At 40.6% G+C, this 22,453-nt stretch overlaps 1 protein-coding gene and 1 pseudogene across 1 annotated transcript in view; one reads left to right on the forward strand and one right to left on the reverse strand.

Moving 5' to 3' along the window:
* GPC3 (glypican 3) overlaps positions 1-22,453 on the reverse strand; it is a 455,110-nt gene that overhangs the window by 120,574 nt on the left and 312,083 nt on the right. The window contains exon 6 of the mRNA XM_003814501.5: positions 7,826-7,946. Within this exon, the coding sequence (XP_003814549.1) occupies positions 7,826-7,946 (121 nt within the window). The remainder of the gene's footprint in view (positions 1-7,825; positions 7,947-22,453) is intronic.
* On the forward strand, positions 17,044-17,460 carry LOC100982069 (small ribosomal subunit protein eS24-like; annotated as a pseudogene).

The following is a 22,453-nucleotide window of genomic DNA, read 5'->3' on the forward strand; positions in this document are numbered from 1 at the left end:
GGTAGTATGACTTTGGACAAGTCATTTCCCTCTCTTGGCTTTAACATCCTCTGTAAAATCAAAGGGTTAGACCCTATGATCCTGCACTTATATAATTCTGCCCTTTAGCACAGACACTGGTTAATATTGAATGTGAAAAGTACCTTAAATGAAATCTAAATTCAGAAATAAGGGCAGCAAAGGTTAAGTCCTTTGAATTGACTGATCAGTCAATTAATTATATATATATTGAGGGTCTACTTTGTATATGCTATTGTGTTAGGTGCCATGGGATACAAAGAATTAAATGTGTGATTCCACACTTAGGGAGTTTACAGTCTAGAAGCATGATACATATTCATAAATATATCTGGGTTAATTTCTGAAATAGTATTTGAATACACACACACATACATACACACAGACTGATATACCTCATATAGCAAATATTTGTAACTGCAAACGTTTTAGGGAACGAGCATTTGTAACTGTTTATTAAAAAATATCAGCCAGGCACGGTGGCTCACACCTGTAATCCCAGCACTTTGGGAGGCCGAGGCAGGTGGATCACCTGAGGTTAGGAGTTCGAGACCAGCCTGGCCAACATGGTGAAACCCTGTCTCTACTAAAAATACAAAAATTAGCTGGGCGCAGTGGTGGGTACCTGTAATCCCAGCTACTCGGGAGGCTGAGGCAGGAGAATTGCTTGAACCCGGGAGGTGGAGGTTGCAGTGAGCCAAGATCACGCCACTGCACTCCAGCCTGAGCGACTGAGTGAGACTCCGTCTCAAAAAAAAAAAAAAAAAGATGCTGCATTTGGCCAGTGGGTAAATGTAAATACAATAGGAGACCCTATGAATTTCATAGAAAATTTAGAAATGTATTTCTAAACTTCATAAACCTGGTAGTCTATATTGTTTGACAGAATTCTCTTTTCATATGTAGAACTTGTCTTTCCATTGCTAACACGTCCAGTTAAAAATATCCTATGAAAGAATACAATAATGTAATGAGAAAAGTTCATGTATTTCCCTCCATTGCTCAATCAAGATGACCACAACACTAATACCAACAACATTTTGGCTCACCATTTCTGACTCATCTTCCATTTTTGAGTAATTTAATTTAATATGCAAGGACTAAAATACATGACCTAATTTAAGTACCTTTAATCCTGTGTATTCTAAATATAGCAAATAGTTCATTTTCAAGAAATTTAGTATGAAATACTTGGGAATTCTTCTTGGTGCAGTGTTATTAAACTGTATATAGTAATTAAGATATTAAAAACACATGCTCCCCAAAGCCACCAGACATTGTAATTATTTTTCAGGCTATTAGGCAAAGTGACAGAAGATTTTTTAATGATAAATCCGTTTTGGAATATATCAGAGAATTCCCTTTTACTTCATGAAATAATGTTTAACTCCACAGAGTCTAAGTCTGGTATTTAAGGACTAACTCACATTGTCCTTTTGTGACTCAGAAGTCATTCATTGGTTCTTGCTAACATGTCTTGTAGGTACTCTGTCCTTCACACACACACACACACACACACACACACACACACACACACACACACACATTCTGGCTCCGTATGGAAATAAATGGCAATTACTAGAGTTCTGCCATGTCACTTGTATGTGAACAAGTAAGACAGACACTGGGACATAATTCCATTTGGGAAGGTCTTTTATTTAAAGTTGACTTTCAAAAGGTTTCTCCTTTTATTTAGAAATTTTAGCTCAATATTGGCTTTTCTAGCATCCACTGCACTAGGCCAGTGTTTTACAACTCTCACTGGTGTTATTGTGAGAAGACTATGAAAACAAGTTACTTGGAGTGTTTTCCATCATGTCTGAGATTCATTTCAAACATTTTTTTAAAATCACATGCTAAGGAATGTCCTGAGTGCTCCTTTGGCACTTAACAGCTTTACTAATTAACTTATTAAAAAATTTTAACTTTCTATTTCAAAAGTTAGTGTCTTCATTGCACTAGAGTCTGCCAGGCATCTTAAAAATAATTTTCTGGTGTTTACAGAGGGGGATGGAAGTGGAGACATTTCAGCGTCTGTTCTAGATTTTTTAATTATCTTTGACCATTTAACATCATTCTATGAATTAGGGCTCACTAACAGAAAGTTCTTCTGCTATTTATAACTCAAACTCATGCCACAAAGTTCCTCCAAGAATCTCACCAACTGAGATTTTGTAAACAATGTGCTTAATCTTTCATTGCTGCTGATTTTAGAGCTTCGGCCATAGAAATTACCATATTTGGCACTTGAAAATTATCAGACCACAAATTAAGGAGTTTTTGTTATTTGTATTCTGCACATCTTTTCTATATAGATCTTCCTAATAGGTGTGCCATGTCTTGGTACAAGTAAAGGAAAGTGCACAGAGAATGAAATCAGTAGCTCTGGATTCTAGGTCTAGCTCTACCACTTACTGTATGGAAATCAGTAGACTTCTAATGCCCACAGTTTCTTCATCTGGGAAATGTAAGTAATAATGCCTGCCTTGCTTTCCTCTCTGAGCGGTTATAAAGATCACGTTATCTAATGGATAGGAAAGAGCTTTGCAAACTGAATTTTGCTATGTAAACATATGGCAGAATTATCATTCATATGGAATCACATGGTTAACATGATTCGAAAACAGGTCACCTATCTGGCCCTGGAGGAGGGAAACTTAGGGGTGATAAATGCAAAACTGTTTTTATAGTTTAATGTTTTCATAGCCTAATGAGAACAAGGCAGAACAGAAGAATTGGGTGGGGGGAAGGGCAAGTTTAAGTTCCATCTGCCCAGGCTGGAAGACTGGTGGGAAGGGAACAACCTTTGAAAAGATGAGAGGTTACAAAGTGGAAAAGGGTGACCTGGGAACAGGGTATTTTAAAAAGAGTGGCAGAACAGAGAATAAAGTCACAAGACTTGTTCACAAGAGGGTGCTGGGTTAAAGCCTGACCTTGAGCCACAAATCATGGAATCACACGGCTGGAAGGAATCTTAAGAGGCCATCTCGTCCACTCCCCCACCATTCAGCAGGACATTTCAACGATCCCAAACAGATGAGACTTTATCTAACTTTGAATGAAAAGCTCTGACACCAAGTGGGCAGGTATTGACTACTCTGGCTTCAACTGTTTACAATGGGCAGGAAAACAATTTCTGGTATTTCGTTTGAACCTGAACTGAAATGGGGAAACAATAAATGGATAGATTTTTCCTTGGGAACAATAAGTCCTGTAGCAGTTTAGGGACTGCTAAATTAGCACTAACTACATAACTACTCTTAAAGAGAGAGAAAAAGTTAACAACAAAACTAGGTTAGGGGATAAATGGCCCACAGTATTATATGAGTAACGATGTGTTGTGATCGTTTTTGGTAATTGTGGAGTCTTCTCTCCATGCAGGAGCCTGGAGCAGAATGATACTAACAAAAACAAAACTTAGTTGTTGTTGTTTTAAAGCAACATGGCCTAGCAAATTCCAGGACTGACACTGAGGACATAAAAGAGTTCAATTCTTTTCCTAACACAAGACAATAAGTCCTCACACAAATTAGAAACTGAAAAGGAAATAAAAAGGTCCTCATTTCTGATCGTGGGAATGTTACACATGAACTCTGCCTTGGAAGGAGGAGGGGAGAACATTCCACACCTGTAGGCCTTCCCAGGAAAGGGGCCTGAGCCTGGCTCTGAACCCATCTCCTCAAGGTTATACCATGGGATTATCAATATGAAAATAATGTTACTTTATTCCCTTAGTGGGTATATTCTTTCCAGCGCTATCAACAGTAACCATAACCTGCAAGGAGGCAGCTGAGAATTCCCAGGAAACAAAGTGAAAAGCTATTTTGGGATGTGCTCATAAATGGCCTAGCTATAGTTCATCTGGATGGACGCACATGGGGCATACATGCAGAGAGAGAGAGAGAGAGAGAGAGGAGAAGTATTTCTGTATTTATAAATATGTATGTTGGAGCATGCTATTGTAGTTTTAATAGATGCAGCACCGAGCAAGGGGCTTAGGAAAATAACATCACATTCTCAGATTCACCACTCAATTACATGTGAACTTGGAAAGTTAAGTTGATTCTTCCTCCCTATCACCAAATCTTTAGGCCGATTTAGTCAGGCATTCAGTGAATCCAGATGTTTGGCAGTGTATAGGAAACATCTGGATGATTGATTGAGTTTTCAACTGAACTCACTGGATCTTTTGGCAGTATGTCTATACAGCCATTAATGGCTTTCTGCCTCAGTTTCTCTAACTATAAAAAGGACAAACATTATTTATCCCTTACCTTCCGAAAAACAGTGAAAATGAGATAAGGTTTAAGAGTAATAATGAGTTCTTGAAAAGATTCTGTCACAGTTTTATACCTTATATAATTCCAAGTTGGATTTTTTTCCTAAGCAGTTAGACTTTAGAACATGACATCACTTTGAAATATGGGTAAATGCTATACAAAGACAACACATTATCATTATCATCATCATCGACATCATCATCATCATCATGACTTTCTTCTTTATGACTTCCCTGAAGTGTCTCACTTTCAGATCGAATCATGGCCAAAATATAAATTTTATTTAAGGACTGAAAAAATGTGTTTTGGCTATATAAAGCAACACAGATGAGAAAAAAAAATCAATGTGGGTGTTTGGAGTCCAACCAATTTTAACAGCTCAACTGAAACAGGTAAAACTGGTTTATCAATGAGAATTAATTGGCTGCTCAATGGTATTTGTATAGAAACTGAAAATGTTCATACACATATTCATGGCCAGAGGTAGGAAAAAGGAGTTGTAATAGCAACTTTTCTCACTCTATGTACATCTCCCTACCTGTCAGCTGGTTTCAGCTTTTGTGGCTGAAAGTTAGAGGAGAGGAAAAGAAGGAGACAATATGGGAGAGAAAGAAGAGATGCATCAAAGGGATCTACAAACATACAAAACTGGGGGAGAAGAATTAGACTCGCAGAAAGTACTGGAACTCCCTTTCAAACTCAAGTCCTGCCTATAGAGAAAATCCTAAACACAGTCCTCACAACTAACTGCCATATATTAAGTGCCTGTCATGCACATGCAATTACATATATCTATGTGTACATATTATATATATGTATATAATAGATATACACTGGAGTTTTTGATATCTTTACCATAATACAGATGAGAGAACTAAAGCTCAGAGAGGTTAACTGATTTACCCAAAGTTATGCGCCTAGTAAAATCTATAACTGAATTCAGATCCATTTGGATACAAAGCCCAAATTCTTTCTACTGTGCCCAAAGCCTTTGCTGAAAGGACTTGCTATAAATATTTTTTAGTGACTGCCTGATCATATAGAAGCCCATGTCTGATGCAGCTTTCCCATTTTCTAGGGTGGGGTCCGCCCACAGGTCTTCACTCGATCTTTCTTATGACTGCCCCTCCCTTGCTTGTCTTTACCTACTCAAACCCTACTCATTGCTTATGGCAGATCTTAACACTTGCCCCTCTCTGCAATCTTCCCACTAGCCTAATCATACCACCCAAAACCGATGAGCAGCACTCCTCTTCAGACTCTGCATCACAGGCTGCCCTTTATCTTTATTTAACCACTTCTTATGCTTATGCTTCCTCTCCCAAGGACGCTGTGAGGACAGAGGACTAGACTTCCTTTGAATCCCCAAAGTTCCTGGCACCTGGCTGAGTACATAGTAGGTAATCCTTAAGGTCTGTTGACACAAGGGACCTGTTGACAATATTCCTCATTTAGAATTAGGGACACAGTGATGGAAACTGAGATTTTGGCCTCACCAGTGTTGGGGTCTAACCAGTTGAACATAGCCACCTAGACACATTTTGGTTTGAGATAATTTGTACCACTGTCCCCAAGTGAAGCATATCATGCCCTCAACTCAACAGTAAGTGTTTTACATCGTTTGTGCTCTGATCCCCTCAGAGATGCATTTTGAAATCATCACACTATATCTAGCAAGGCTTGATAGAACTTAGTGAAGTTGTACTTTCACACACAAAAATGGCTCAGTTAGGTAGACACTGCCATTACCATGTGCTCAGCAGCACTAACAGCTATTTATTAAGTGCTCACTGAGTACAGAGCACCTTATCAGGCACCAGAGGAGTTTATACCCAAGCATGTTGTCAATACTTTCACAATGCCAATTGCAGTGAAAAATATACTACTCTTAGAAAGCCCTTCTAAGTATTTTCTAGGACCCACAAAAATTTCACTGCTAAAATCCATATTTTAAAAACTCATACCAATGTCTTTGTATTAAAACCTCTGTTCTTGCATAAGGATTTCAGTTTCATTAAGTTCTTCCTAAACTACAAATAGAAGTCATTGATGCCACAGTCCTCCCACCCATGGATCATGGGGCAGGAACACTGTCACTCTGGTATATGCCTTTTTGGTGGCATTTTTATTGTGGCCACAAAGCAATCATAAGCAGATGGTACAACTAACTTCTATTTGTGTCTTGTTACTAAACTTCTTATGAGAGGAAAAACTATGTGTACAGGTCAAGGGAATCTGTGGGTGTCTCTGTGCATGGCAGTGAGTCAGAAGCTGGCAAGGATGCAGTGAAATTGGACCTCTCCTGTCTTGCTGGTGGCAGTGAAAACTGATACATTCTCATGGAAAAGCAAATTTGGACACATGCATTTTAATTGCTCATATCCTTTGACCCAATAACTTTAGCATGTTAAGAAAATAAGCTAAGATCAGGATAAAGCACTATGTATGAGGAGGTACCTTTATTTATGATGGCAAAAAATTTGAAGCAACCTGTATATCCAGCAAAAGCATGCTGATTAATTATGATGAATACTCAACAGAATATTATGCAGCCATGACAAATAATTAATATAAAGATTTCTGGGGACCAGGCATGGTGGCTCACACCTGTAGTCCTAGCACTTTGCGGGGCTGATGCAGGAGGATTGCTTGAGCCCAGGAGTTCGAGACCAGCCTGGGCAACATAGTGAGACCTCATCTCTACAAAAAAATTAAACATTAGCCAGGTATGGTGGTGCATGGGCAACATAGTGAGACCTCATCTCTACAAAAAAATTAAACATTAGCCAGGTATGGTGGTGCATGCCTATAGTACCAGCTACTCGGGAGGCTGAGACATGAGAATATCTTGAGCCCAGGAGGTCAAGACTGCAGTAAGCCATGATTGTGCCACTGACCTCCAGCCTGGGCAACAGAGCAAGACCGTGTCTCAAAACAATACAAAACAAAACAAAACAAAACAACAATAACAAAAAGATTTGTGACAACATGGAAAAGAAAAGTGTTTCCAAGATAGTGTTAATTTTCAGAACTACAAATCACTTGTGGATTTCTAATTATGGAAAAAGTCTGTGTGAGTGTGCCTTTCTGGACAAATATTAGAAGAGAACATGTAAAAATGAAAACAGTTGGGATAAAATAGTGGGACTGTGAGAAATATTTTTCCCTCTATTTTCCAAGCTACCCCTCAAATTGCAATATTGTCTTTATAATTTAAAAGTGGGGTGAAAAATAAGGCCAGAAGTCCTTTCTAGCAGACAGACTATTTGAAGAAATAATAGCGTCTTTCCTAAAAGCCCAAGAATATAGTTTGAACAGTGGAAGCTGGCTATCTCTCTCTCTCTCTCTCTCTCTCTCTCTCTCTCTCTCTCTCCCTCTCTCTCTCCCCCCCCCTCTCTCCCTCTCTCTCTCCCCCACCCTCTCTCTCTCTCTCTCTCCCTCTCTCTCTCCCCCTCTCTCTCTCCCCCTCCTCCTCTCTCCCGGTTATTTCTACTTTTTATTATTATTATTTTTTATATTCCACATACCTGGTTAATGTGCTTCAGTTTGTCAATAATTTGACTGACCACTGGCTCAGGGCCCTTCATTTTCAGCTCATGGAGATTGAACTGGTTTTTCATTCCATTCCTTGCCGCCTTTTGGCTGTATCTGTAAAGGTGAAGGTAAAGAAAAGGTTTGTCAAAGAAAGTCCCAAACAAAGGAAAAGCTGACTGTATTTGGCATCAACAGTCAGACTGACCACAAGCTCATGAGACGACCTCATGGTGCAAAAGTAGACCACTCCACATAGTGTCTATTTACAGTAAAAAAAAATTCGTTCAACAATCAACAAATATATTCAACATGCTTTTTTTTCTCCTAGATGTTGGGAATACAACAATGAACAAGACAGACAAGGTCTGTATGCCCTTATTGTGCTCTCAGTCCAGTGGGGAGTCTAGAAGAGTAAGGGCCAATGACCAGGCAGAGTGATTAGAGCTGTGCTAGGGGAGGTTCAAGGTCATGACAGTGAAGCACACAGAATGAACCTTCACTGTGTGTGAGCCTTCTACTCATTTGAAGGAGAAAGATTCTTCCATGTTCTTTACCTCTTCCTTCTCCTCTTCTTCCTCCTCCCACCATTTCCTGTAGGCTCAGGAGACTTTCTCAAATCACTTTCACCATAAATTATACCTGTCAGCTTCCCTCTGCGTTCTCCATGAGAGGAGAGAGCACCAGCCCAAGGGAAGATTTTAATGTGCTCCTGTAGGATAAACCATAGGCTTTACTCCAGAATTGCAAAGTTTCAAGGTAGCAATGGACATCCTCACCATCATGAGAAGGGTAACTATTTAAAGTACTAGGCAATTCTGCCTTCCAGTGTGGGGTTTTGCCAACTTCAACTGGGACAGTGATTCACAAATGAGGTGGTTTCCTTATTGGTTCCAGACCTCTACATAGAATTATTCCTCATTTTGCGAAACAAAGCAAACAAGAAACAGATTTCATTTATTCTTTTTGCTTTCATCATGTGGAAATACCAGAACACCATTGCCAAAGAGAGAAAAAGGTTTTGAGCTCTTTTTTACTTGCTCCTGATCCTGATAATGGAATGCTTTCTTAAAGAAATGAAAAGATTCCCAGGGCTTTTGCTCTCTCATTATATATATTTTTTTCAATTACAATAGGGTAGCCAGGGTTATAAGGGCAAAATTGATATCTGTAATTCATATTTTTAATTACAAAATAATAATGTTCATTGTAAACAATTTAAGAAGTACAAAAATAAACAAGGCATAAAGTAAAAGTTGCCCCATCAATCTGTCTTTCCAAGAGTGGACCATGGTCAACAGTTTGATATACATGTAGAGGTTTTCACCTACATATACTAATAGGTAATTTTAACCGAAATTGGAATGATACTACTCATACTGATTTGCAACTTTGTATCACTTAATATACATACTTTGGACTGGACTTGTAATCCCAGCACTTTGGTAGGCCAAGGCAGGAGGATTACTTGAGCCCAGGAGTTTGAGAACAGCCTGGGCAACATGGTGAAACCCCATCTCTACAAAAAATACAAAAAATTAGCTGGGCGTTTTAGTAGAGACGGGGTTTCGCCATGTTGGCCAGGCTGGTCTTGAACTCCTGACCTCAGGTGATCCGTCCACCTCGGCCTCCCAAAGTGCTGGGATTACAGGTGTGAGCCACCAAGCCTGGCCAATTTTTTGTAGAGGCAGGGTCTCCCTGTGTTGCCCAGACTGGTCTCAAACACCTGGGCTCAAGTGATCCTCCTGCCTCAGCATCCCAAAGTGCTGAGATTACGGGCATGAGCCACGGTGCCCAGCACTTTTTTCTTTTGAACTATGACTCTCACATGATTTTCACTTCCACAGGTGGGGGTCCTCTGAGATAGTTTGTGTGTTATCTCCACAGGGTGATAGGCTGTGCTCTGGAAGTATGTTTAGGACTTGAATTTCAATTTTCAGTCACTCTCACTGGGTTCCCAAACCAGCCTAGTTTGGGACAAGAGATTATGAAACACTCCTTAGAAACACTAACTCATCTCAACTAAAATAGGGAGTGAATGAACCTGGCATACTAAAGTGTTAATAACGACAAACTGAAAACTATAAAATAACCACAAAATAATGAGGCAATCTCGATGGAATGGGCACATGTACCTGTGTGCCTCATTTTATGCAATGTAGGTATTTCAAAGAAGTTGTGTGTGAAATGAATTTCTGTGATCTGAATACTCTAAACAGGCCAAAGAAGCCTTGTTATTTAAAGAAATTCTGTAAGCAAATCTTTTTAACTGAAAAAATAAGGAAACTCCTGTTTCAGAAATCATTTAGTATATTTTGCTTAAAGTGAGGCACACTTGTATTAAACTAAGGAAAAAAAATCAGTGAATCGGGTTCTACTGTTTACATTATGTATAATTTCCAATGAGATAAGATAATGAAAAGTGAAGATGCCTAAACTGATTTGTGTTTAATTCGGCACATAGCTCAATCTACCAACAAAGAGTTTTCATTTGGCATTTGCAAACAGATTATCATTTAGATAGCACCACCAAAGCAGCTTCAATGTTGCAACTTGAACATCTTTAAAGAGACCAAAATTTTATTTTAGGAATCAATTAGCTATCCACTTAAGGTAGGCATTAAGCATTTCTAATTCTAATTAATTGATTCTAAATGATCATTTTTTAAAGCACAATCAAACTGTTTTGGTCCTATAAAAAATATGGTGGTTAATTGCGGCTTTAAAAAGCTGGACTACATTTTAATGTTCAAAGTAGAAGTTAAATATTTTGTAAAATGATAGTAATGACCAAAAAAATGAAACTACATTTATGGTTTACTGCTTCTGTAATCTTGTTTATATCACCAGATACAAGTCACAACTGTCAAAAACAGCTACCAGCTGCCAAATTGTTGGATGTTATGCTTGAGAAATGAGGGAAAGGAACACTTTTTGTATTTTTCTGGCTTTTGTCTCTGATAAGAATGTGGAAACTTTGACAAAAATATTGAGTTGCAGTATTTTAATACAAAAAAACAGAACTGCTTAAAATAAAACAATTAAGAAACCGAACCACTCAAAAAAAAAAAAAAAAAAAAACATAGCCAGGCGTGGTGGTGCACACCTTTGGAAGCTGCAGTGTTGAGCCCGGGAGGTCAAGGCTGCAGTGAGCTGTGCTCTAGCCTGGGTGACAGAGTGAGACCCTGTCTCAAAACAAAAATTAAAACTAAATAAATACTTTGGACATATTTTCATGTTAGAACACATGGAAATGCCTTGTTCTTATTCCTCTGTATGGCTCAGTAGTAACTTCTTTATCCAATGCCTTACTGATTAACAATAATTTGTAATATTTTGTTAATATAAACAATGCTGCAGAGAACATCCTTGTATACTGATTTTCACACACTGGCATTTATATCTATAAAGGATAAATTTATAGATTTTGAGTCAATTTATATTTCTAATCCCAAATTATGAAGTACAAAGAATAATTAACATTACCATATTTTTGTACAGCACTTTACAAAGCAGTTTCATATCACTCAGCTCATTTGAGCTTCTCAACCACACTGTGAAGTTGAGAGGTAGATAGGGCATTAGCTCTTTATTACTGAAAATTAGATAGGGCATTATTTCTTTATTACTAAAAATTTCACAACTTCAGAAGATACTAATCTCATTCTATTAGATGTCCCTGTCCATGATACAATATATCTGCCAATATTAAGGACATACTTAGAAAAACATGCATGCTAACAGAGGAGGTCAGGAAATCTAGTTCTGACATTCATAATTAAAAGTCATCCTCTGAGAAGGAAAATATTTTGTAGCAAAGATGCTGAAGAGCACATTTGATTGCATTTCTTCTAAAATGATAGCTTAACACATTCAGATTATTTAACTTTAAAAGTTAATTCATGAATACACAGATCACCAATCATCAAATACCAATTGCCTTTGGGGGCTGTGTTAAAGAGACATAAAGGAACATTCTTTATCTGGTGGGTATCAGCTCACTACTAGCCTCCTCTTTTATGTTCATATAATGCGGTCTGTTTAAATATCATTCATCTTCTGATGATACTACCAACTCCATCTTCTCTTCTTTAACTCCTACTGATGCCTGAAGCAGAGACCCTATTTGCAGATAAAGAGGTAAGGCTCATTATAAATCTTCTGAAATGAACTTCAGGAATGTGTCCCTAGAGACATATCCTTGGTCTTTTTCATATCAAAGCTTGCCAACCACTTTTATGTCCACTCCTATAAAACAAGCGTCTTCCCAAAGCTTCTTATCCTCATTGGAATAGTGTAAAGACATCTGCCAACTTAGCGATTTTGCCCCGTACTCCAGCTTCCAAAACTATTATAAATATTAAATCAAATTAATCCCACAGCTGATCCTTTGTGGTCCTACTGTATTATTTTCTGTCATTCAGAAAAGTGCCCCTTTAGCTATGTATTTTTTTAAATTTCTTATCTCCCAGCCATGGATAAAGTGCCAGGACTAAACACTGCTCCCTGATCCCACAGTGACTCCATTTTTTAAAGACAGTTTTGGGTTTAAAAGCTTGCCAAGCTTTTTGAAAGTTGAAATAGCATCTACTGTTCCGCTCTATCCATGTGCTATTTAAATCCTCAAAGGACTCTAGCAAATTAAGCATGGTTTCTGGTTACAGAAGTGTTGGGAATAGCTGCCCTGTGGCTTAGGCCTAAAACTTGCCATTTTTGCATCTACTTCACAAGGCAGTAACCAAAAGTCCTGGTCCAACTGATGCCTATAGTTGCTTAAGTTTAGTGGCACTATTTAAAAACTCTGTGTTCTTGCACTATCCTTTAGGTATCTTGATACCTCTCCCACAACTCTCAATACTTTTTTCTGTTTCTCATGTCTCTATCCTTTGCTCCTTAGCCAGACAAAATATTGAACCAAATTTTAAAAGTAATGAGTGTTAGAATGAAATACTATGAGCACATTAATAGGGCAAAGTAGATCTGTATGTGTTGATATGGAATCAAGTACGAGATACATTATAACAGATACAAATAGCAGCATCTGCAGTGAAAATGGGTCTACATTTGCATTACTCTTATATACTCTATACATGTTCAAATATGCCCAGAAAAATTTTAGATGGATATATAAGAAAAGGATAAGAGCAGTCACTTTCAGTGAGTGAGAATAGGGAGATGCTAGTGAAATCTTATTTTTTTTATATCCTTCTATATTTTAAAATATTTTTTACCATGACCATTTTTAATCTTTATAATAGTTTAATATATAACGAATGAGATTTTATATAGCAGTTAATTAAAATGTTTTTCCAGCTTTCTTGAGGTAGAATTGATAAAAGTTAAATACATGTACACTTCCGATGTGATGTTTTGATATATGTACTCATTGTTAAACGATTATGCCAAACCAGCTAATTAACCTATTCATCACCTCACATAATTATCTTTATTTTTGTGGTGAGAACATTTAAGAACTACTCTCTTAGTGAATCTGAAATATACAATATAGTATTCTTTAATATAGTCACCATATTATACATTATATTCCTAGGCATTAGTTGTTTTAAAGGCAAAAGAGAACAAAACAAAAGAAAAACAAAAAGTGGGCCTGACTCAGATGCACATCTCAGGGCCTCTGGGAAATCCTTCCTGTTAATAAGAGTTATGTTGGCCATCACCAATGTCCTTCCTTAAAGGTGCTTTCTTATGACAGAACACATATTTGGGGCAATGTTCACAATGTCACCCTTGAGTTCCTTCAAACCTTAGGTGGTTGACATCAGGTCACCAAGTCAACTTTGTTAGGTTAAATATAGCCCATATTGGCTGGGTGTGGTGGCTCATGCCTATAATCCCAGTACTTTGGGAGGTCAAGGTGGGCAGATCGTCTGAGTCCAGGAGTTTGAGACCCGCCTGGGCAACATGGTGAAGCCTCATCTCCACAAAAGACACAAAAATGAGCCAGGCATGTTGCCGTGTGCATGTAGTCCCAGTCCCAGCTACCCAGGAGGCTCAGGTGGGAGGATCACTTAAGCCTGGGAGGTGGGGGTTGCAGTGAGCCGAGATCACACCACTGCACTCCAGCCTGGATGACAGAGTGAAACCTTCTCTCTCTTGCTCTCTCTCTCTATATATGTATATGTATATATATTTTCTTTTCTTTTCTTTTCTTTTTTTGAGATGGAGTCTCGCTCTGTTGCCCAGGCTGGAGTGCAATGGTGCGATCTCGGCTCACTGCAACCTCCGCCTCCTGGGTTCACGTCATTCTCCTGCCTCAGCCTCCCGAGTAGCTGGGACTACAGGCGCCCCGCCACCACACCCGGCTAATTTTTCGTATTTTTAGTAGAGACGGGGTTTTCACCCTGTTAGCCAGAATGGTCTTGATCTCCTGACTTCATGATCCGCCTGCCCACCTCGGCCTCCCAAAATGCTGGGATTATAGGCATGAGCCACCATGCCCGGCCCTATTTTCTACTCTTCAATGAGGTAACTCCGACCTGCCTATTTCAAAAAGACAGTATATTAGTGAGGATGTGAACATGAATGTAAATTATCAGTTGTACCCTCCCTCAAAACAGAGGCAAAGAACATATTCAAGTTCTCACTACCTTTTCCTGTAGATGCCTGAAGTCCTCACCTGATGAGAATTGAGGGCCTCCCTGAACCACCCTGAGTCATGCTGACCTCACTGCTCTCGCATTGAAATGTACTGTGGGCACTGCCCTGAGTTGCTAGTGCTCCTTTTATGTATATTCCATTTGCCACCCCATGTACTCTGTGAGGTCTTTGAAGGCAGAGGCTTGGTTAGTTTTTTTTTTTTTTTTTAAATCACCCAAAGCACCTCATGGTACTTATACTAGCTGTCAGTTACTGAGTGCTTTCTCTGTGCCAGATACTGTTCGAAGCACTGAAGAAAAAGAAAACATGAACTTAATCCTCCTGACTACCCTATTGGCAGCCTGTTTTTGCTGCTGCTGAGGCACAGAGAAGGTAGGTCACTTGCCTAAAGTCACACAGCTTGTCTGCAGCAGAGCTGGAGTGTGAACTTTGAGAATCCATCTCCAGCTGTGTGGGTTCTTAACCACTATGCTGGTCTTGCTTTCTTAGAGAGAAATGATGTTGACTAAATATTTGACATTTCCTCACCACCCTGCTACATTGCTTCCTTGTAGGAAACAATGGATGAGCTGCTTATATTGGTCTACAAGGCTCCCAGCAGCATCGCCACAAAGCTCTCTTGGCCTACTCAGCAAGATTCTTGGACTTGCCCTTTAAGAGCCCCTGGAGAGAGCCCTGTGTATAGGGTTTCTTCTCTTACACAGAGATACGACAGTATGGCTATTTAATAGCCATACTTTGGGAGGCCAGGGTGGGCAGGTCAAAGCCATTCAGTGACATACTTGTGTTCTTGGGAGACAAGGTGTTGAAGTTAGAGAAATAAATAATCCACCACCACCACCATCCATGCCACTAGACACATACGAAAGACTATTTGAAGATTTCAACTGTCTAAGGACAATAGGAAAACAAATGCAGCATAACAATGTCTTAGTGCATCCCCTGCCTTTGTCATCTTGGCTACAGCAAGGCAACATGTGTGATGTGCCCCTGGGGAATTTCATGTAACATGTGTGCTCTGAGCTTCAAGCCCAGAGGGAAGTCAATCGATGAAGGGTGCCTCTGCAGCTTTGCATTAATTCATTAATTCAGCATTTCATTTCCTCAGGCTAGCTCTGTGCCACTGGAGCACGTGGTTCACGACAGGCCTTGAATGAGGATGAGCCAGCGTGGCCCCAATTCTTCTTATCCACAGACTGCCCAGAGGATGTCAGGAATGGGGACACTGTTGGCCATGGGGGATTGTAACAATGGGTTAGCTACTTAGTAATACTCATCTGTAATTAAATTAATTGTCCTCCTCTGCAAAATGCTGCTTCTCTACTGAGGCTTTGACATGGTTCTGGCAATGAATACTAGCAAGTGGAGGAGGAAAAATAAACTGAGAGATGTTCCTACCTCCCAAATCTAATGTTTTCTTAACTGGACATGCTATGTTGGATGTTAGAAGTGTTACCTTACATGCGGCGTCTTCTTCTTTATCCAGTTTGGTATCTGTTTAGCACAAAGATGACTGTCATAATACTAAGAAAATCCTATTTGTGAAGTGAAAAGGGGGACATGCTTCTGTTCAGGCAGATTGGTTAGGGATTGCGGAGGGGGTTGGGGAGAGCAGGGAAAAACCTGCGCAAAAGCCATAAACAGAAAAGGAACCTCATTAAAACAGGACATCTGGGCATGCTTGTCTTGGGACAGTTGAAGCAAAGAGAGCACTTGTAGAAGAGGAATAGAGTCAAACAAGCGTAAAATAGGCGATCTTTTCTTCTCATTTCTGTTCTGGCTGAGGCAGCAATGTTGTAGTGGAGAGAAATCAACAAATTCAAATGTAGATCATTTGAAATGGAAGCACTCTCAGCGATCATCTGGTCCAATCCACTCACTGTGTAGATGAAGAATCTGATACCCAGACAGGGACATTTGTAACAACACATAGGGTTAGTATCACAAGTCCCACATTTAGAAGAAATCCCTTTCTTTAAAAGGTCTCTCAAACAGATCTTGCTGATTTTTGACACTTGCTAGTACTGATTTAGGACAAGGGAACTGCTAGAAAATTCACTTTCCTTCTTCCCTTAAGTATCAGAATGGTTCCAAGTGCTTGAGAGCCAATCAGAAGGACTAGGTCCCCACCAAAAAAAATTTGATTTCACAAAAGTTTAATATGCTGCCCAGCTATATATGGCTAAAAATGTTAGAGATCTCACATTCTCAGAGCGCCATCTTATGGACACGATTCAGTATTGCATGTAATCCCTAACTCAGTGATTTATCTGTTTCCTTGGAACGCATTCTGGCCACAACAATCACTGTGGGAAAAACTGGATAATTTAAAGAGCATAAATAGCTTTAAAGACAAACCAGAAAACAGGGTAGAAAAATCATCCTATTAAGAGGCCTAAGAAAACGTCCTTTTCTTTATCCATGATACAGTGTTAATTTACATAAATGCACAGTAAAATAAAGCAAAGGTGAAAAGAGCTGAGATTTGTAAATGTGCTTAATAAAGACAGAAACAATTAGCTTCTTCTTTATTTATGCACATATCTAAATAAAAATGTCTTTCTCCTCCCTGGCTGTCTGAGGATAGACAGCCATCATGAACGACACGGTAACTATCCAAACTACAAAGTTCATGACCAACCGACTACTTCAGGGGAAACAAATGGTCATTGATGTCCTTGACCCCAGGAAGGCAACAGTGCCTAAGACAGAAATTTAAGAGTGCCTAAGACAGGAAAAACTAGCCAAAATGTACAAGACCACACCAGATGTCATCTTTGTATTTGGATTCAGAACTCATTTTGGTGGTGGCAAGACAACTGGCTTTGGCATGATTTATGATTCCCTGGATTATGCAAAGAAAAATGAACCCAAACATAGACTTGCAAGACATGGCCTGTATGAGAAGAAAAAGACCTCAAGAAAGCAACGAAAGGAATGCAAGAACCCAATAAAGAAAGTCAGGGGGACCGCAAAGGCCAATGTTGGTGCTGGCAAAAAGTCAAAGAAGTAAAGGGCTGCAATGATGTTATCTGCGGCCATTGTGGATTTTTCATGAGAGGATTTATAAACTAAAAACTTTCATGTGAAAAAAATGTCTTTCATAATTGTTTGCATAGCAGTACTACTTCAGAGCCAATGTTAAGCTACGAGGGTGCTAGAAACAGATATATCCACTTTACTCCAAGAAGTACCTGTGTTCTCCAACAACAGCCTTTCAGAAATTACAAGTAGATTTCAGTAGAGAGGAAGCAAAATCTAGGAAAGAAACCCAGGGCATGTAAACCTGTTTCTCTTTCTTTTTCTTTTCTTTTTTTATTATACTTTAAGTGTGCAGGTTTGTTACATATGTATACATGTGCCATATTGGTTTGCTGCACCCATTAACTTGTCATTTACATTAGGTATTTCTCCTAATGCTATCCTTCCCCCATTCCCCCATCCCACGCCAGGCCCCGGTGTGTGATGTTCCCTGCCCTGTGTCCAAGTGTTCTCATTGTTCAATTCCCACCTATGAGTGAGAACATGCGGTGTTTGGTGATATAAACCTATTTCTATATTTCCGTTAGTAGCCATTAGCTATATGAGGGAATAACTGCATTAGATTCTGTTTACAGTGCAGTCTCCAACCTTACTTTGAGGAGGGACTAAAAGATTTGTCTTGGTACATAATCAGGAAGCCACTGAAACCCAGAGAAGCAAAGAATATTTTTCAGATGGTGAGGAAAGAGTGAGAGGTTAGTATCACCCACTACAAGGAGAAGAGTCTGTGGCTGTAGGGAACAGTCCCCCAGCAGAAAGGGGAAGGTAATGAGAAAATGCTTGAGATGAGGTCACCGGAATGTTAGTCTGAAGAAACCAATTTTGCAGAAGAGGCTAGAGATAAAGAGAGAGAAAAGTAAATAAGCACAGCAAAAGTGATTCTTGTGAGAATCGCAAGCTAGGCAGAGCCCAAAGTGTAAGCAAGCTGGTGAGAACTAAACATGGTGGTCAGGACACTAGGCCAGAGCAGTGTCTCTCTGATGGCTGTCCTTGAGGGGAACACACAAATGAGGAGAGGATTCCAACTGTGTTTAAAAACAGAGAAAGAAAAAGGTGTAATTCAAAGCTCAGTAATCGGGGGTGGGGAATAACAGAACAAGGAGTGTGGTAGAGACTTCTTATTCAATCACCCCAAACTCGTTTACCAAGTCCTTCTAGTCCAGAGAACTAGGACCAGACATTTTCTTGTCCTACTCAAGCTAAACCAAAAGGACACGATCTTTACCTGGTGTGTTTGTTTGTTTTTGAGACGGAGTCTTGCTCTGTCGCCCAGGCTGGAGTGCAGTGGCGCAATCTCGGCTCACTGCAAGCTCTGCCTCCTGGGTTCACGCCATTCTCCTGCCTCAGTCTCCCAAGTAGCTGGGACTACAGGCACCCGCCACCATGCCTGGCTAATTTTTTGTATTTTTAGTAGAGACGGGGTTTCACCGGGTTAGCCAGGATGGTCTCGATCTCCTGACCTCCTGATCCGCCCGCCTCGGCCTCCCAAAGTGCTAGGATTATAGGCGTGAGCCACTGCACCCGACTGTTTGTTTTTAAGATGGAGTCTTGCTCTGTTGCCCAGGCTGGAGTGCAATGGCGCAATCTCGGCTCCCTACAACCTCTGCCTCCTGGGTTCAAGCAATTCTCTGCCTCAGCCTCCCAAGTAGCTGGGATTACAGGCGCACACCACCATGCCTGGCTAATTTTTGTATTTTTAGTAGAGACGGGGTTTCACCATCTTGGCTAGGCTGGTCTTGAACTCCGACCTCGTGATCCACCTGCCTCGGCCTCCCAAAGTGCTGGGATTACAGGCGTGAGCCACTGCACCCAGCCTCTTTACCTATTTTTAAGTTAGATTTTAATTGATGAAAATATCAGGGTTAGAAAGGACCTTCAAAGTCATTCAGCCCAATGTTCTCCTCTTACAGAGGGGCAAACTGAGGCCCAGAGGCCAAATAACAGCAACTAAAGTTATTATTGGCATCACTGCTAGTGAGACAGGAATGAAGCTGTTACCTCCCCCAAATAGAATAGCAAAGAACAAGGGGGCAAGGAACTAGTCACATACCTCAATAACATGAGGGCATTGTGTGAAGGTAACTGACGTTCAAAATAATGATCAATAATTGTTGTAAGAGATTAAGTTCGGTTTGGCAGTCATAGTTTACTGAGGCAGCAAGTACATAATACATTTTAGGGAGGAAGAGTCACGTGGTGGAAAGAGCACTGGCCTTGGAGTCAGAGACATGGGTTCAAAGCTGGTGCCCCCACCTGCTGTGTGACTTTTGATAAATAATGAAACCTTGCCGAACTTGAGTTTCCTCATCTATAAAATAGGAATAATGCCACCTGCACTGTTTTGAGAATTATTTGATATAATGAAAGTTAGCAAATTGAGATAACGTGCTTAAGACAATGCCAGGCACATAGAAAGTTCTATATGAGGGCTGCTGTTATTATTTTTATCACGTGAAAGCACCAAACACAGCATCTCAAATGCAGTAGATGTTCAATAAAGGTTATTTGAAAAGAATCCCCTGCTAGGCATGGTGGCTCACACCTGTAATTCCAGCACTTTGGGAGGCAGAGATGGGCAGATTGCTTGAGCCCAGGAGTTCGAGACCAGCCTAGGCAACATAGGGAGACCTCGTCTCTACAAAACTTAAAAACAAATTAGCCAGGCATGGTGGTGCATGCCTGTGGTCCCAGCTACTTGAGAGGTTGAGGCAAGAGGAGCACTTGAGCCCAGGAGGTTGAGACTGCAGTTAGTTATGATGGTGTCACTGTACTCCAGCCTGGGTGGAGTACAGGAGAACCAGTCTCTAAAAAAAATAAAAAAGAGCTTCCTGAGAGAGAAGAAATAAACCTTGCAATGAATAGCCAGGGGAAGCTTCAAATCCCTTCATCCCCACATTGAGAACTTAAGAAGTGGAAGAGTCTCAGTTATCTTATTTTGGTCCTCGGTAAAGTATGGGTCAAGGCATGAGTAGGAATGGCTTATCATCAGGGAAAATGGGCAAGGGAAAAAGCACTGGAACTTTCTTTGCCATCGCGATTGAGCAATGATGTGTGAATGGCTGGCACTGAGCATTTAAGCCTAGCTGAGAGGAACTTTTTAGCAGAGGTGCCCTCCCAAACCTTCCAGGAGACAGGGCATCATCTGAGGGGGAAATGACCAGAAAGGGCTTCAAATGGCTCAAAATTAATTTTAGTTCACAGAAGAACTAATCATTCACCTGTGGCCCAGGGCAACCCTCCAAAGTTTCCCGAGTGACCAGCTTTGGGTGTCAGAAGCCTGTTCCCCTCCCTCCTTCTCCCACAGTTCATATTCCTCCTCTCAGTGATAGAAAATATTCTGCTTCCACTTTGGATACTGTCACAAGTAATGAATTAGATGACTCTTGAAAATGCCCACACGCTTTTTCAAATCTCTCCGCTCAGAACACTGCTTTGTTTGTCTCCAGTCGCTGCAGGGCCCACAACAAACATCCATTCTTTAATGTGGTGATCTTCAAAATGAAGAACAGGACTCTCAAAGTCCACCTAAACAATCACTCTTAACTGACTCCAGACACGTTTGGGAGAGAGGCAAGTCTGAAACAGGAAAAAGTGTGCCTGGTGGATTTTTCTCTTGTGTGGCATCTCTAGAATATGTAGTAAACAGAGGGAGGAAAGGCTCCTCAGTGTTCTTTTGGATGTCTGGCTGAACTGTGGTTAATAAATTGCCAAAGATCAGCCTCAAAGAACAAACTGTTTTCATGCAAATAGGTACTACTGATACACTTGAAAAGAAAGCTAAACATTCCTGCCACTGTTTTCCGTCAGCTCCTCTGGCCTTAGCCACAGTCACTTCCAGGCCTCAAACCTTCAACCTGCAGAATTAGCCCTACCCAGATCCTGAGCCAGTAGTGACAAGGGCAGGAAGGTGTTAGTTTAACTGACTCACTTGTCAGGCCCCAGGCTCTGGAATTCGTTTTGTTCCTCCAAGCCAGTATTTCATGTTTTTTTGAGTGAGCCCCAGGTGTTCAGGTATGACTTCCTCTTGCCAGCTGTGTTTTCCTGAGCAAAACTCTGTCCTGGGGCTCTTGTCTGTATTCATTTCTAGGCCCACTCCCTTACCCAGTACCTGGCACCCAGTACGCACTCAATAAATGTCTACTGAACTGACCTGAGATAAAAGGCCCCATCCAATGCTCAGTTTGTGTGATGGAGACTCTAAGCTACTCTGCCTAACCCTTGTCAACCTGTTGCCCCTGGGGCCTTTCCCCCAAATCTGCAGCCACTGACTGAGGACCTATGTACCTATGTTACACTGGGCCCTTCGAGGTAAACCTGTCAATGTGTCCCACCTGCCAGATCACACCATTTTAGAAACCAGTGGCAACCTAGAGAACAGCAGAGTTCCTTTTCTATGCTCCACTGAGTGTCATCATCTATTCTACACTTACCTATTAAGCATCTACATAGCCCTGTTCTCAACCACAGAACTTTAGTTGTTGGAGGTCCTGAATTTTCCAATGTTCTGGCCTACTAATTCCGGTCTGGACTTCATGAACCAGCATTTAGTTTCTGCCTTGGCAAATCTGGTCTTCAGAAAAGGAAACATCCAACTGATGACTGTGTTGGATTCCCACTGCAAACCGGTGATTGAGAGTGTGTAGCCATATTGCTTCATGAGCCATCTATACAGCCACACCATCCTACATCACAAAATCCAGAGTGCCGGTGCAGGGGGGCTGCCGTGGTTGCTGGAAGGGAGAAGGGACTACCAAGAATAAGGTAGCTAAGTGTTAGATTTGTCCAAGAACACTGGCTGGTCTTGTCTGCAGAGAGTAGAACTGCTCTTTCTATAGTCTTCCTAAACTCATGTCCAGAGATCTAGGACCAAGGCTGCAGCAAGAACCCTGAAGCAGCAGAAAGAAACACACTCAGCAAGTCTTTGCCTGGTGGCAAGTGCATGGCCATGGTGGGCATGGGCAGAG

The sequence above is a fragment of the Pan paniscus genome, chromosome X, assembly GCF_029289425.2.
Source record: "Pan paniscus chromosome X, NHGRI_mPanPan1-v2.0_pri, whole genome shotgun sequence".
Lineage (NCBI taxonomy): Eukaryota > Metazoa > Chordata > Mammalia > Primates > Hominidae > Pan > Pan paniscus.